The 16,572-nt window shown below is 38.7% G+C and overlaps 2 protein-coding genes across 5 annotated transcripts in view; both read left to right on the top strand.

The window, feature by feature from the left end:
* Positions 1 to 638: 638 nt before the first annotated feature.
* LOC135167959 (uncharacterized) lies at positions 639 to 8,544 on the top strand. 3 transcript variants are annotated; one of them, XM_064131698.1, is made up of 5 exons: positions 639 to 831; positions 917 to 1,051; positions 2,204 to 3,636; positions 3,713 to 6,982; positions 7,130 to 8,544. In XM_064131698.1, exons 2-4 carry the CDS (start codon positions 1,003 to 1,005, stop codon positions 6,980 to 6,982), a joined length of 4,752 nt encoding a protein of 1,583 aa, XP_063987768.1. In that variant the 5' UTR covers positions 639 to 831; positions 917 to 1,002; the 3' UTR covers positions 7,130 to 8,544. The 3 variants fall into 3 exon arrangements, with proteins under 3 accessions (XP_063987768.1, XP_063987770.1, XP_063987767.1); XM_064131700.1 differs by having other exon boundaries at positions 2,204 to 3,618; positions 3,713 to 8,544; XM_064131697.1 differs by having other exon boundaries at positions 3,713 to 8,544.
* Positions 8,545 to 10,051: 1,507 nt separating this feature from the next.
* Positions 10,052 to 16,572, top strand: part of LOC135168134 (fatty acid synthase-like) — a 167,639-nt gene continuing 161,118 nt past the window's right edge. For both annotated transcript variants that reach the window (XM_064132054.1, XM_064132053.1), the window contains exon 1: positions 10,052 to 10,395. In XM_064132054.1, coding sequence (XP_063988124.1) covers positions 10,212 to 10,395 — 184 coding nt within the window. In that variant the 5' untranslated portion in view covers positions 10,052 to 10,211. The remainder of the gene's footprint in view (positions 10,396 to 16,572) is intronic.

The raw sequence follows: 16,572 nt of genomic DNA, 5'->3' as shown, positions 1-16,572 counted from the left end.
ATCGAAACGAAAATTTTGAAAGACAATCCAGGTGAACGCCAAAATTTGACGATATAGGTGATTGAACATTGATAGATAGATTCAGGCATGAACCCACAATTCTTTCCACGTCAATAGTTCAATCCTGGCAGAATATATATATATATATATATATATATATATATATATATACATGCAAAGTATTTTTTGAGGACAATTCTGATCGAATAAGGTATTGTTTGAGGACATGTGGCTGTTTTAGGGACAGTCCTGAGAATTTTTTACATGAATCGTAGATTTCAGGGACTGACCTCAAAATAGACATAATCAAATGAATGTGGATTTTGAGGACTTCGACGACATACTATAACAAATGGGGACACTGTCCTCAGAATAATTTTCGAAAATGCGTACACTTTGAGGACATTATTCTTCGTTCACATTTTATTCGAGAACTTCATTTTAAAAACCTTGGCTGCAGCCAAGTGCAACATTATCATTGCCATAATCCTCTAGTACATATAACAACTACCATCAAGTTCCTTTTTACTCTTCATTTATCCCCCAAAATCCCAATCCAACGATATTTCCGGGAATTTTAATTCGAGGTATTTCCGGGAATCCCCATCCAACGGCAAAAAACATAACCTCGCAATTGCAGACAGCAACTCGTCCATATCCACTGAATTTCAGGCAATTCAAAAGTGAATTAATGAGATTACAATGTCGGGATATTTACGGATAATATATTTTACATTACCAAAATTAACGATATCTCCTTGAAGGGGAAGACATGTTCGGTGAAATATCGAGATAAAAAAAAGTACGCGGCTCGTGTGCTAGCAATTTCCAGTAAGTACTTTTGAAACATTTTGAATTTGATTTCATAGCTCCTTCAATTTATCTAAAATTTCGCAAATCTGATGATGTATTACAGATGATGACACAGTTTTGGAGAACCTTAAATTGAATTTCGAGGGAAAAATTCAGAAAGTGAAGGAAATCTGGAAGTGCGTAAATCTAATGGAAAACACATACGTGAAAGCTTGTAAAGAAATCACGAACACTAAAGGTACGTTCCAATTTCAGAAAATTTCAGAGAAAGTCAAGCCCTGTAATGATGGCAGAAATTGTAAACAATTTTCGATCGAAGGAGAGCCAGCCGATAACTTATTGAGAATGAAATATCCCATCTAGCCTGTAATGTATTATTGAAGAGCGATTCCATGTTTCCAAGCAATTTTCTCGTTTTTCTCAGAGTTCTGCATTACAACTACCTGTAATGACCCGAAAAAAGTAATCATTCATGCGAATTATCATAATTCAATGAGCTACAATTTCATCACTATTCAATCAATCTCATGCGCTATTAAGAATGTTTTCGAGAATCATACTCGTATATATATATTGATGGAAAGCATCGTTTGAGGACAATTCTGATAAAATAATGTATTATTTGGGGACATGGGGCTGTTTTAGGGACAGGGATTTTTTCATAATTCGATGACTTACAAAGCTGCATTACCATTCAATCATTCTTTTCCGTTATTGATAATGTTTTCGAAAATCCAAAAACTGTATTCAGAATGCAAGGATACTCGTTAGGTAATAATGACATCGAGTCGGTTCTCGGTAATTATCTCAATCATTTGTCAAAAATATATACATATAAAGTAGCGTTTGAGGACAATTCAGATGAAATAATGTATAGTTCGGAGACATGTGGCTGTTTCAGGGAATGTCCTCAAAGTTTTTTATACAAATCGTAGGTTTCCGGGTCGGATCTCAAAATATATATAATTAGGTTAATGCGGATTATGACGACTTGGACTAATCCCGGACACTGACCCCGAACTAATTTTCAATTAATTCGATGAATTACACAATTTCATACTTATTTAATCATTGTTTTGCATTATCAATAACGTTTTCAAAAATCGATAGTTTATCAAAAATGTGAATTGAACGTGAAAACTGCCTACAAGTCTGTGCTACATTCTTACGCGGTAAATCGCTCGGTTCTCCCTCTTTCAAAAGTGATAAATTACTGCTCAATCTACCGTGGATTTTATAATGAGTCTGAAATTCAACTTGTTATCTAATTTGACTTGTCTGATTAACGAGATTCTAATCATCCCATCCCTTTGAGCAGTAGATAATTTGATCTTTGATAATTTTTTCATGCACACCACCTCGATCATCATTAGATGTTTCTTATTTTCAGATGACACTGTCTTATTTGTGGATAAAACGATTTTGTCTGAAAACTACGAGAGTGTATGCACTCAAGCATTTCTCTCGAGTGTTTTTGAAGGAGTAGATGATTTTTTCGCTAAATCATCACATTTTCTGAAACTGACAAAGATTCAATCGAACAACGAGCAGAATGATAATGCATCGAAGCCGAAGAGTCAAAAAAGAAAAAATTCACCAACAAGTAGAGAACTCAAGATGAACACCAAGCGTCTCAAAGACGATCATCGATCCAGTATTGTGAATTCCGAAGAAGGAGTCCCACACAACCTGATGTATTGGAGTAACAAGTCAAAGCCGAAGATCGCCCGAAAAAGAAAAAAATCACCAAAAAGTGGAGAATTCGATATGAACGCTAAACGTACCAAAGATGATCAGGGATTTAATTCTGTACATCACAAAGAAGAAGCCCCATACAACTTGATGGGTTGTAGTGTAAAATTGAATTCACGAGTGTCACAGTCTCAATGCAGTATTGAGGAAATACCACCACGGCTGGAAGACGAAATATTGGATAATACATGCGCAGTGGATTTGTGTTCAGAAATCAAACAATTGAATTCCAAGAACTGTAGGAGACGTTTAAATTTTTCTGGACCAGCATTTGATCCATCAAACCAGGAGACGAGGAATGAAGAGAAATTGACAATGTCACAAGCAGGCTCTTCACATCCTGAGCAAACATCTCCTATTGCAGTTCCACTCAAAATTTTCTGTGGAGACCAGACTGAAAACTTGGAGCAAAAAAAGCAAATTTCAGGCATTCAAGAAACACTTTCTACTGCTGTCTTATCCGAAAGTCATTCTGTTGGCTTTAACAATCATTCCAAGCCAGTACAACAGTCGTCAGGTACTAGCACAATGCCATTTATGACGAACGAGAATCAGAAAAGCTGCAGAAAACGATTGGATTTTAATGGACAGTATTGTGGTGCATCAACTGTCATTCAATTACCTCTTGATGTAACTGCTGAGGGTAGTGAATTAGGAAGATCAGAGTGTGATGAAAAACTTCAAATTACTAAAGTACAAGTTTCAGCCTCAGATAACGTATCTCCTGTCACAATTCTACCCAACAGTTCCTCTAAAAATCCGATTGATGACACTGCTCTGGAAGAGCGAACTTCACCTGTTGAGAAAGAAACTTCTGCGGATGTTGTACTTCAGGATTCTTCCTATGGACGCTGCACTGATTTGGAGCTGGCGGAGTCAGTAGACAAAAGTCAGCATATCCTCAGCGAGACATTCACTGTTGAATTGAATGATGCGGCTCGCTCTGATGCAGTGGAATTGAACCCCGATAATTTTCAAGCTGGCGCAGGTCTTCCAGAAATTATTTCTAATCACAGTACTAGCCATGAGCCCAATAGCACTCTCGAGTCAGATGTAAGTGTAGAGAAAAATGTAAGTAGCATCTGTCACTCATTGTCAGAACTTTTTAAACAGAATTTTGAAAATGACTGGTTTTTCTATTTCCCAGGTAAAAATTAATTCTAAGATAAAATTGGAAGCGACTACAGAGCATTCCGTCGATGATACGAACGATCGCACCAGTCAACCAGTTAGAATGAGTCTGAGTGATTTTTCATATCAAGTGGGGAATCATGATGATAAATTAATCGAGAAGAATGAAGAGACGACAATCGTTGCAGAATTGGACCTAGATGAAAACAAGACGAAATTACTGGAAAATTTACGAGATCCATCCAGAGTAGGAAATATACCGGGAAAGGAAAAAGAAGATGTCTGTAAGCCAGTTGATGCGAACGATTGTACCAGTTTGCGAGGGGGAACCAGTCCAACTGATTTTCCGTCTCAAGTGGGAAACCACGATGAAAAATTCATTGAAGAGAATGAAGATACGACGATCATTCCAGACTCAGACTGCGATGAAAACGATACTGAGTTGCTGAAAAATCTGCGAGTCCCATTCATAGCAGAAAATCTATCGGTAAAGAAGGAAAAAGATGTTTATGAGCCACTTGACCATAATTTCAACGAAAAAACCTCGACAATACCTGCAAGAAACAGCACTTTTGATGAGCTACTCAGTAAGAAATTTGTGGCACAGAATGTAACTGTCACGGAATCGTTTCTTGAAGATTTACTCCATGATTATGGGCCTCAGTCAGCTCCTAGTGAAGTGGAAGATTGTGGAGGAGTAGTAACTGAACAATCAAGGAACAACGTCGAAGTTGACAGTATGAGGGTCGATGGAAATATTCCGAAATATCACAACAGTAATAAAACACCTTGCGGTTCGCTGAAAAAATCAGTGAAAACAAAAGGTGTGCCAAAGCTCACCCAGATTGAGGTTGTTGAGCGTCCGTATTACATATTCAGAAAAACAGAGCAATGTGTACAGGGTAATCGTCGCGAAGAATGTTCCAGGGCTCATCATCGTGAAATACCTGATGAAAGTGTTAATAATGGTCAAAATGACGACAATCCTGGAGTGTTTGGTAGGCCCCGATTCCATTCCACCATGTGCGATTCAAGAGATGAAGCCACTGAAACAATACATTCTCGAGATGAAGAAATTACCGAAGATGGCGATGAAGAAATTTCTGAAGATGGCGATAGTTCCGATAATTACAATCCAGAAGAAGACAACAATCAAGAACCAGATTCAGATGAATACACGACAGAGGAAGAACTAGAAAAAGAATCCCACCCTCCTGAGCCACTCAATATAACACATCAAGGGAATCCACCTATCTCTGCTCCAGATGATAGAGACTTGCACGTAGATGTGTCATCGTCTGGGACAAAAAAACATTTTTGTCTCTACTGCCATAAATTCCAAACGAAATTGGCAAGACACTTGACTTTGGTTCATGCAGATCAGGAGGATGTGAAAAAATTTATGGTCTCACCACCAGGAACACGAGAACGACAGGAAATTATCTCTGTTATCAGAAAAAATGGTGATTTCGTATTTAATTCTGACAGACGCTTCAACGATGGCTCCTTGATCGTTTGTAGACGACCAACCCCAAAGATGAGAAAGACGGCAGAAGATTTCACCGTTTGTGCTAACTGCAAGGGTCAGTACTCAAAATCTGTTGTACGACATCATTTTCGTGAGTGTGCTAAACATGATGGGAAGAATCAGCGGATTGTATTGGTAAAGGGAAAGAAAATTGCTGCTCGAGTGCACTCCCGAGCGAGCGTCGATGTTCGAAACAAAATTTTTCCATATTTGAGAGAAGATGAGGTCGTTAAGAGTATACGATACGATGAACTGGTTACCTTGTATGCGAATAAAATGTGCGAGAAGCATGGAACTCATCAGCATCTTTTCCAGATGATTCGAGCTAAATTGCGTCTTTTGGGTCGATTTCTCATTGCAATACGAAAGATTGAGAACCGTATTGAAAATTTCAGTGACGTTTATCAACCAAGATTTTATGATGCAGCTGTGGACGCTGTTCGAGTGGTAGCAAAATTTGACCCTGAGAAGAAAATCTTCGACGCTCCAGCAGTTGCTGCAGGATATGGCACACTTTTAAAGAAGGTCGGTGAGATTCTACGCTCTGAATGTATAAAAAAAGAGCGGGTGGACGAGCAAAAACGACTTGAAGATTTTTTGAAATTGCTTGAGGAGGATTACGGTACGAGCATTAACCGTGCAGTAACCGAAACACAAACGCAAAACAATCGCAGAAAAGAAGTGATACTCCCGACTACGGATGATATCAAGAAGCTGTTTGCTTATGTAACAACAGAGCGCAAAGCGCATTTCGAGCAACTTTCGAAGAAATTTTCGTACACTAGCTGGGAAGACCTTTCGAAAATGACGCTGCTGTCGCTCCAAATTTTCAATCGTCGTCGATCGGGAGAAGTCGAGCGATTGTATCTTGAGGACTTCAAAAGTTATCGTGGTCTCGATTATGCTAAAGACAGAGGAACATACAATGGTCTAAGTGAGGAAGGGAAAAAGTTGGCCAGGAAGTACGTGAGGTTTGAGATCCGGGGTAAACTCAATCGAGGCGTTCCGGTGTTACTTGATTCTGATATGTTGGACTGCTTGAACCTCTTGATTGCCCACAGAAAGGATGCAAGAGTTCCAGAGAGCAATTCATATTTATTTGGATTGCCTTCGACCGATAAAGATCGCCATCGTCATCTTCAGGCATGTGATTTAATGCGTGAGTATTCTGTGAAATGTGGAGCCCAAATGCCCGAGACACTGCGTGGAACGACATTGAGGAAACATATCGCAACAAGATGCATAAACTTGAACTTGACAGACGGTCAGGTGGCAGATTTGGCAAATTTCATGGGCCATGCTGAAAAGATCCATAAGGATATTTATAGGCAACCTGTTCTAGAAACCGACATCGTCAAAATCTCGAAAATATTGAATGCAGCACAAGGTCTAGATATCTCGGATAATGAGTCAGATGACGAAGTTGAAAATGAGCACAGTATCCCACGTAGAACATATAATCGAAGGAGTGATCACACAGAAGGGGATTACGCCGATGAATCGAATTCTTTCGGGGGCAGAACAGATGGGAATTCATATGAGGTGAACACACGTACTTCGAGAGCAAAACATCAATGGTCTAGTGAGGAAAAGAACACTGTTTTGTCAGCCTTCGCAAACCAATTAGAAGCTGGAAAAGTTCCATCCGGGAAAGATATGCAGCAGTTTATTGATTCGAATATTTGTATGAGAGGACGAACCGTCCCACAACTCAGGACATGGCTGCATACCCAAAAGAAGAAAATCTCTAAGACTTAAGTATGTTCAGTAGTAATTTTTCCTTTTTGAAAATAGTTCTCGATCTTATTGCTCATTTTTTGACAAGATATCTTGTTTTATTCTATATTCCTATGCGTACAAAAATTTATTCTGACTCCCATAACAAAAAATGAAGAAAATTTCCAGGTAAACTATTTTCTTCATTTTATATCATCCATGGTTGACTCGAAATGGTACCGAGCCCAGGGTCATGAAAGTGATTGCAAAAACTAGAAGATATCAGCGAGAAAAATACGGAAATCATAACTACTCATTAGCGAAAAGCTTCAATCTCATTCTTTAAAGAATGTCCTCAAAACAAACATATAACCAGTATCCCCATATCCTCCAGACCATGGATCGTCGAGTCCCCGAACCCACCAGAATACATTAATTTTCCTCATAGTACCCTTTAAACTATTTCAGTCAGGTATGCAGCTATATACAACTCAGAAGTATATAATAGTCTAGTTATTCTCATATGATCTCACCTCAATGTGATAATTGGCTTCGTGATAACCACTGATTATAATTCGTATATGGTGAGCCCGAGGACAACTTTTATGCTTTTAGTTTTCATTTTTTACTACGCTTAATATATGTTTATGTTGACATTCGTTCATTAAGTAAGAAAATACTCCTTCATTTCATATTTGTACGAAAATTATGTTCGTATTCACCAGATAAAATAAATAGAAATTTCACGCAAATCACAGTATTTTTCATTTTATATCTTGTTTGATCGATACGCAATATGTAACACCCGAAGGCCATGGTCATGAAATTAATTGCAAAAATTCAAGTAATGCATGTTAAAATGATAATCAAATTATGAAATAAATTTTTTTCAAGTTTCCAATTTTACTCTATAAAAATCATAATTATAGAATAATTAAATGATATCGAAAAACTTTCAAAAGTTTGTAATCTGTCCTCATAATAGACATAAAGAAGGCGTCCTCATACTAATCATTGCATGTATTTCCTGGTCCTCAAAGCCACCGTAACATGCTCAATATCTTCATAGTAACTACTAGATCATGATTAGCAGAAGGAGGGGAATATACTACGTTAGTATCGCTGTTGAAGATCATTTCGAAAATGAGAATGGCATAGATGCATTTGCATTGGATTCTTTTGATGATGCATTAAATATCTGCATTTGACGATTGTGATTTTGTGCTCAACGATAGTCTAAAAAAGGACCTGCAGGAGATGACCTTTGACAACTAGAAAACGCTCTATGGTCGCCTAAAATATAATGATTTTGCATCATATTTTTTAATTCACCAATTCAGCATTCATCCGAGCAGTACCTGTGCCAAATTAAATATATTGAATCGTACGCACTCCGTGTGAAAGTGGTATGGTCCCGTAGTTAAATATACCATGAGAAAATCGATAATAATAACTCTCTTATCAAAAAGTTAACGACTATGATTCCCTGATAACAAAAAAAGTGATGTATGCACATTCAAATTTCTCGTATTACCTCTCATCGTTATTCATATATGTCTGTCGTACCTTTAGTGCGATGTAATACTTTATCGCAGAGAATGTTTTTAACTGTCATCGAATCAGTCAATCGATACAAATTGGAAGTCTCCATACTCATAATTAAATAGATGTCCTCATAGTACTCGAATCGTGATTTATACGTCCCCATAGTACCCGTCCAACTGTTTCGCTCTGGTGTCCTCATAGTTGGCATTATTATTATTTGTCCCATGCTTTACATATAATGATTGTTCATAAATAAAGATCAAGGAAATCAATGAAAACTGCTGATTATTATCTATAAAAATCATAATTATAGAATAATTAAATGATATCGAAAAACTTTCAAAAGTTTGTAATCTGTCCTCATAATAGACAGAAAGAAGGCGTCCTCATACTAATCATTGCATGTATTTCCTGGTCCTCAAAGCCACCGTAACATGGTCAATATCTTCATAGTAACTACTAGATCATGATTAGCAGAAGGAGGGGAATATACTACGTTAGTATCGCTGTTGAAGATCATTTCCATAATGAGAATGGCATAGATGCATTTGACGATTGTGATTTTGTGCGCAACGATAGTCTAAAAAAGGACCTGCAGGAGATGACCTTTGACAACTAGAAAACGCTCTATGGTCGCCTGAAATTTAATGATTTTGCATCATATTTTTTAATTCACCAATTCAGCATTCATCCGAGCAGTACCTGTGCCAAATTAAATATATTGAATCGTACGCACTCCGTGTGAAAGTGGTATGGTCCCGTAGTTAAATATACCATGAGAAAATCGATAATAATAACTCTCTTATCAAAAAGTTAACGACCACGATTCCCTGATAACAAAAAAAGTGATGTATGCACATTCAAATTTCTCGTATTACCTCTCATCGTTATTCATATATGTCTGTCGTACCTTTAGTGCGATGTAATACTTTATCGCAGAGAATGTTTTTAACTGTCTTCGAATCAGTCAATCGATACAAATTGGAAGTCTCCATACTCATAATTAAATAGATGTCCTCATAGTACTCGAATCGTGATTTATACGTCCCCATAGTAGCCGTCCAACTGTTTCGCTCTGGTGTCCTCATAGTTGGCATTATTATTATTTGTCCCATACTTTACATATAATGATTTTTCATAAATAAAATTCAAGGAAATCAATGAAAACTGCTGATTATTAGTAAACATGGCATATAATGATTATTTGGCTCGATTTAGCGAACATATAAGGAGTGTCCTCAAAACCACCATTACACATATATATATATATATATATATATATATTGCTTGGATATATATCCAAGGTGTGACGTCGAACCAGAATAAGAATGGGTTCCAAACTTTTGAATAATTCAAATGACTTATAACAGTCATAATAGTTGAATATTCAATACACATTGAATGAAATTATTGAATGTGGCTTCGTGGTCGCTTATTCGAAATCTTGAATATTCATTAATATAATGCTCACTTGACCCTTGAGAACAGCTACTTTTTGGGGGTAAAAAATGAGACCGTGAGAACATGCGTTGTTACGAAAACTTCTGTCACGTCCTGGATTGGGTTACTATGTTAGTTGTCCTGAGATGAATTACTCACACTCGAGTATTTGATCCGTGGAAAGTGCTGCATTCAGTGACGCTTTGGGTAGTAACAGTGGTGGTAGTGAGAATCTTTGATTAGATGAACTATTAGTGCTTTCGAGTTTGTTTCAAGAGTAGTGATAATGGGATCGGAAAAACCTCGTCCTTACGATCCTTATCGGAAATTATCACTTGAACCAGGTGATGAGATCGTAATCTCCGGCATCGCGGGGAGGTTCCCAGAGTCGAATAATTTCAATGAATTCCGCGATAATCTGATGAATAAAGTGGATCTTATCACTGATGATGACCGTCGTTGGAAGTTAGGTGAGTAGAAGAAAATGCTATAATATATAAGTGATACCAAATATCCTAAACGATTCAAAAAATATATCGGACCTTTTTAAGTATTACAACTTCATTATATGACAAATCAATTGGACAAAATTTTGAAAAATGAAAAATTGACGGAAATTCCCATTAATATAACCCTTTGTGATATTGATACATTAACACTCGGAGACCAGAATGATATGAATGGTGTAGATATTTTTTTCGCATTTAAGTCCGAAAAAAAATAGATGATTTTATTGCAACACGCAAAGTAATACCACCCAAGCTGTAATTTTTTTGGTTAATTACCAATAGTGTTGTGGTAAAGAAATGGAGAAGTTAAATGTGTCAGGCAAAACATTACACCTGTAATCACCATTCTCAGCGATTCTTCCTGAAAAATGTGAGGGTTTCTCCGGACTTGACATGCAGGCCTGCTCAGGGTTTTACCCGGGAAAGGCAAGCTTATGTTGTTTTATTGGAGAATAATTGCTTATGAAATTTCAATTAATGCTTCAGGACGGGATTAAAAGAAAAGTGTGAAAAAAATAACTTCTCTTTCTCAACCACACATTCACTTTATGAGCCTCCCCCTTAACTTTTATGATTAATTCACATTTGTTTAACATTTGTAGTACATGAGAGGCTGGCAAAGTTAATTTGTATGATCAAATCCGGTTAGGTTTATTTCACTTAAATTAAGGCCCGGTTCATAGCATATATGACTTGCCGGTGACCAGCAACCTTATTTGATATAAATGACCGTTCAATATGCAGCACATGCGGCGTGCCAGACGTCGGCGATGCAGGCATGACTGATATTTATACCTTAATCATCACGCCTGATATCAGGCTGCCGTATTCACGTGGCCCTTAGGCCTGGTGTGACGTCAATTTAGCCTTGAATTTTTTAGTCGGGCAGGGATTCCCATGGGCTTTTAACGGACGTATGACGGATGTATGAACTATTGATGAAATAATTAGTAGAATTGTCAAAAGCCATCACATGTAATACCGCAAGGTTTCTACAATTATCGAGCATTTTCTGATAGTGAGAACGATTTTCAACTTGGAAAATTGTGAGCGAGTAGCCTGAATGATTTCGAAGGTCAAGAGTTTGCGGGGGATTATTATTTGAACCAAAAGATGCACGGTGAGACAAAAGTATAAAATTACGAGGATATAATTCTTACTAATTCAATGGATGAAATTTCATCGAATGTTACATGGATGGGTCAATCTTGAATTTTGGCGATATATTCAATATATATATATTGTGACGTGACATTTCCCAATGATCGGAATTGTCCGTCATCTTCGCCCTTCCTCCCTTTAGCCTCCTCGCCAAACACCAAAAAAAAAAAAAGAAAGAAAACGGACAAAGTGGGAACCTAGAAGGTTGTTGGGCGCCAGCTAAATTTTTTGGGTCGAGTAATTAGCGACTCGAAGTCTAAATACACAAATGTTATCGCAAGAAACGCAAAACAAGGCAGAAACTAGCCTAACTTAGCGAGGGGTGTAAGGGAGAGGTTACGGATGCCTGCGCTGCTCAGTATGCTAGGTGGTGGAGAGAGGGGTGGATTTGAGGAATAGGGCAAAATTAGTCTGACTAACTAGAAGAAATTGAATCCGAAGTCAAAATACGAATTTTATCGGTTTATTTGGTCAATGGCCATAGAACAACAACAAAAAAAAAAAAGGAAGACTAGAGAATTTGATGGATTCCGCGAGTCGTGATGCTCGGGATTTTCCCCCGACGGGTCGGAGACTCCGTAAATTATTTATCCCCTAACCCGAATATATAATAAACCTCCCCTCGCGATCCCGCGAGCCCTCGGGAAGGGTTCGGGACTTCCCCCCTCCAACCGGCTGAGGTCTATGGTGAGACAAGAAGAAAAGAAAATTTAACATAATAAGAATCCCTAATGCAGGTTGAGAACCACCGTGAGTTCTCACTAGGCCTGGAAGGGGCCGAAGACAGGAGAGAGAGAGAGAGAGAGAGAGCGGGGCACGAGGTGCGACAGAGACAACGCTGCACTCAACGTGCACGGCGCACGTGAGGATGTTTTCACGTCTTTTGATTGTTCCACCCCGGCAATGCCCCATTCGATTGGATTCAGATAAACTCCACCGACGAGGGGGACAATTGACATATCACCTCCCAAGATGGGGAATTTTTCCACCGCGGACTGGGATTAATACATTCTCGTTCCCATACCACGGGAATCCATCCGGCAACGCTAAGCCGGAGTTCTCGCTCAACGTTGAGCGAGACGTACGGGGAGGGGGAATACCCGGCCCCGATGATACGCGTGTGTCACAAAAGAAAACAAAGAGCCCCCGTTCCACGGGGTTTTCCGCTGATTTTTCCCCGGGATTCTAATTAATATTTCCGACTAACCGACACTAACTCCCATGGGAACGATCCCCTGAGGATAAAATTAACAACTACCGTTAAGAGCCACCTGAACGGGGAAAGACACCGTTCGATCCGTGGATCGATCGGGATATTCGATTTTTTCATAAGTTAAACCCGCGGCCCTCCAGCCCACAGGGTGACTGGGAAAAAAAATGAAATTCGATCTCTCACCTTTGCGCGGATTTTACTGGCGGGTTGCGATCCTCCCATGGTATCCCTGGTGTTATCTCGGGGTGCGGCGAGAGTGGACCTCCTCTCGGTCTCGTGTCCTGGCGGGAAGTGGCCGAGGAACGGTGGAACTCGGTCTCGCCAGAACAGTAGTGGTAGTTCTGGCGGATGTACTGCGGCGGCGCCGGTGTCGCTCCGCGCGCCAAAACCTCCCCATTCAAATTTGAATGGGGGAACCACAACTCCCCGATACTCATCTCTCATACGATTATCGCGGCTAGTCTTCCCGGGTGGTTCCCCTGGGATCCGCGGATATTCAAATTGTCCTAATATTTTATTTTAAGGTGGCGATTCAGTGGGGTGTTGGCCGTGGCACCCCCTACTGACCTTCCATACTTAACCCAACCTTAATCTACCTCGCGGATCCCTCCCTCTGGGGTGCTGGCACTCGCAACCAGGCCGTTCATCCCGAGAAGATGTCGCGAACGGGTTCCCCTTCCGCCCACGTCGGATGGTAATTTTGACTACCCCTCTTCGCGACGTGAGCGCAGGACCGACACGATTTCATCTAATATTTCTAAATACCCCTAATTTTTCCCTAACCCTGAATTTATCCATGCTTCTCTACGTGTGTTTGACCTCCGGCGGATCCGGGAAATTCGCGAGATTGCTGGTCTCGTGATCATTTTTCGCGTCTCTCTCTCGTTCGTGTTTTCCCTCCATCGATATACGTAACAATATATTATATATATCGGTCTTTTTTATTTTTATCATTTTTTCCAACCAGCGAACTTAACGCAATTATGCAAAACAATGCATTGAAACATGGACTTGGCGATTTTTTTCAAAAATTATTTTTGATTTTTATAAGATTTCAATCATTTTTCCAAACCAAGAGGCGTAAATTTCTAGTATCTATACTACCAGACTGAATTACGTATCACATGACTCATGTCACAAGAAAAGACTCCACATATATGAATAAAATTTTCCCTATCATATCGATTCAGAGATTCATCAAAACCTAATTTCCAATTTCCATCTTGATACCCGATTTCACAGTGAACTTCAAACTTATATTACCCCCAACAATTGTTTATTTTAGTTCATAAATGGAAAACAGATATTTCATATTTTTGTCATCTTAACACACGATTTCACACTACACACATAAGTTAATCCCCACAATTATTTGTTTTATACAAAATATAAAATATCTGTTATTGAAAAGAGCAAAAGCAATACGATCACATTACAGACCTATATGAGTTTATATTAATACTATGAGGTCATTGTTTCCTGAAGAGGCCGTCTGCGTGGTCTTCCGACGAAAACTCCAGTTTATGTTTATTAAATAATATAAAGAAATCGTTGACCATAGGAAGAAAGAAACCATGATGGCGATGCTTTGGTTTTTGAGATTTTAAGATCGTTTGTTAGTTCGACGACTACTCTCGAAGTGTGAACACATAATCATCAAATAAAACTGCTCTCTCTTATAGCTTCTAGTTTTCATTAACCTGGCTTACAATTATTAAAATCTAATATCTATCTTCAATTGATAAAATAAAATAAATAATTGTAGGGATTAATTTAAGAATGAAGTTCAGTGTGAAATCGTTTGTCAGGATGAGTTGCTGGTGATTGGAGATCAGTTTTTTGAGATTATCTGGGAATATGGACGAGATGGCGTAATATTTGATAAAGCATTTTTGTAGAATCAAATGAGATTTACAAAATATAGGAACAAAAATTTTCCAATCTTCTGTCGATTCAGAGATTCATCACAAACTGATTTTCAATCGAATTAACTGTGAGGAATTCTCAGGGAATCCCTTCGCTCACCACGGGCTCCAATAAAATACTACCTTTTGATTGTTTTAATCGTGAGTCTGCAAGGAGACTGACCCAGTCGAGTCAAGGTTAGCAAAAAATGCAAAAAGGGATTTAGTTAATTGTCTTTGAGGAATTCGACCTCAATAGTTGGTTGTCTATGTTTGCGCGTTTTGAGTTTATTGAGAGTTCGAAAAGGTAATAGAGTTAGTAATTTATGTATAATTAAGTTTTGCCTATACCTGACGCGCCTCACAGTTTTTTAATTTTGGTTCAATTAGGCTATTGGGTTCAGGGAGAATTATCGCGTTTTTAGGCCAAAATATTATCGAGCTACGTGATTTATTTTATTTGAAACGAAACCGAACGCGCGCTTCGCGCGCCCTATTTTGATTTCCCGCCTCAAACACATTGACCAATTAGGAGAAAGTCCTACACATGAAGTTAGTCGATGACTTCTGTGGTTAATTTAATTTAATTTATGTGCTTGTGCTTTCATAGACTGATGAAGGGCGATCACACCGTAAACGAACGAATGTGAACGTCGTTGGTATAAATATGATGAGAGAGGTAACTTGATTCACAATGGATGCTTTTAGGAGCACGAACGTTTTCCCCTTTTCGACTAACGCGAAACTTCATTCATTTAATCCGCCAATGGGAAAAACCTTACGCGATTTCGACTCGGACGAACTTCATTTATGTGCTTCTCCTTTAATAAATAGGACCCTTCTTTTGTCTTCGCGGAAATGTGTAGGTGCACTTGAGATACTGCCGCTCAAATAGTGGATTTACGGGGTAGGATGGGTCTGTTTAGGTTTTGGGTGGAAGGTTACGCTATCAATTACGACCGTTGCTCTCGCGTGCGCTAACCCTCACTTACCAACAGTGTCTGCGCAGGTTTCGACAGGACAAACACGTGTTGCTCCAGTGTGAGTTAGATTAATGGTTATAGTAGTGAATATTCGTAATCTCCCCAAAAACAAAAACAAAAAATGTTTTTGTAAAAAAATTCGCCCAGCATATATTTCGATGTTGTTCATTTGAACAAAAAATTGAAAGAAAACTTAAAACGACAATTACTTTAAAATTGAAGCCACAATTATGGAAATTTGAAAAAAATACACAAATAAAAAAAGATGCCAAGCTCATTGATTGAATTTACCAGTGGCAAAAGCTGGTGATGATAGGAGTCCATAAATCGTTTTGAGTTCTCTATGAATATCTTGACTAAGACCAGTCCCATAATATCCTACAAAGGACATCGCAGTCAAATCAAATACTCGACTCAAATCGAAAGGGGTAAAAAGTCAATTGTGAATCAAAAAATTATTCAGCAATATGGTCAGGATCAACGTACTTGGCGCGGTTTTTCCTGATTACCTAGGCTATTTGGATATGGGATCTGTTTTTCTTTTCGTTAGAAACCGCCCGTGAAACTTGACCTGAGCAGTGCTGACCCGTATAGCACTGCTGACTGAGAAGTTTCTCGTATGAATCTGTCATCCCTATGCATCAACTGTCGAACTACGATAGTTTGTGTCTCGAACACAGTTGAATTGTAGAAAATTCCCTAGTCCGATGGTCTGCTCGTCAAGATTATCAAACTCATAAACCTTTTCACGATAAGCAGATGGAACTTTCGGTTCAATTTTTCGCTTTGTTGATTCCCCTAGAATTTTTAGACTGAACGACAGTTCGTGTAATAGAGGCAAGTACTCTGTTGTCGCCAATTCTAAAGAGAAAGTGGT

Source organism: Diachasmimorpha longicaudata, chromosome 12 (assembly GCF_034640455.1).
Source record: "Diachasmimorpha longicaudata isolate KC_UGA_2023 chromosome 12, iyDiaLong2, whole genome shotgun sequence".
NCBI lineage: Eukaryota > Metazoa > Arthropoda > Insecta > Hymenoptera > Braconidae > Diachasmimorpha > Diachasmimorpha longicaudata.
The sequence above is the reverse complement of the archived record's forward strand: the minus strand, read 5'-3'. Positions and strand labels throughout refer to the sequence as shown.

Excerpts from the sequence above, each read along its gene's own strand:
- LOC135167959 (XM_064131698.1), top strand. The coding sequence starts at position 1,003 with ATGGAAAACACATACGTGAAAGCTTGTAAAGAAATCACGAACACTAAA. Across the intron at positions 1,052-2,203 it reads AGAAATCACGAACACTAAAG|ATGACACTGTCTTATTTGTG; the intron begins GTACGTTCCAAT and ends TCTTATTTTCAG. Across the intron at positions 3,637-3,712 it reads ATGTAAGTGTAGAGAAAAAT|GTAAAAATTAATTCTAAGAT; the intron begins GTAAGTAGCATC and ends TCTATTTCCCAG.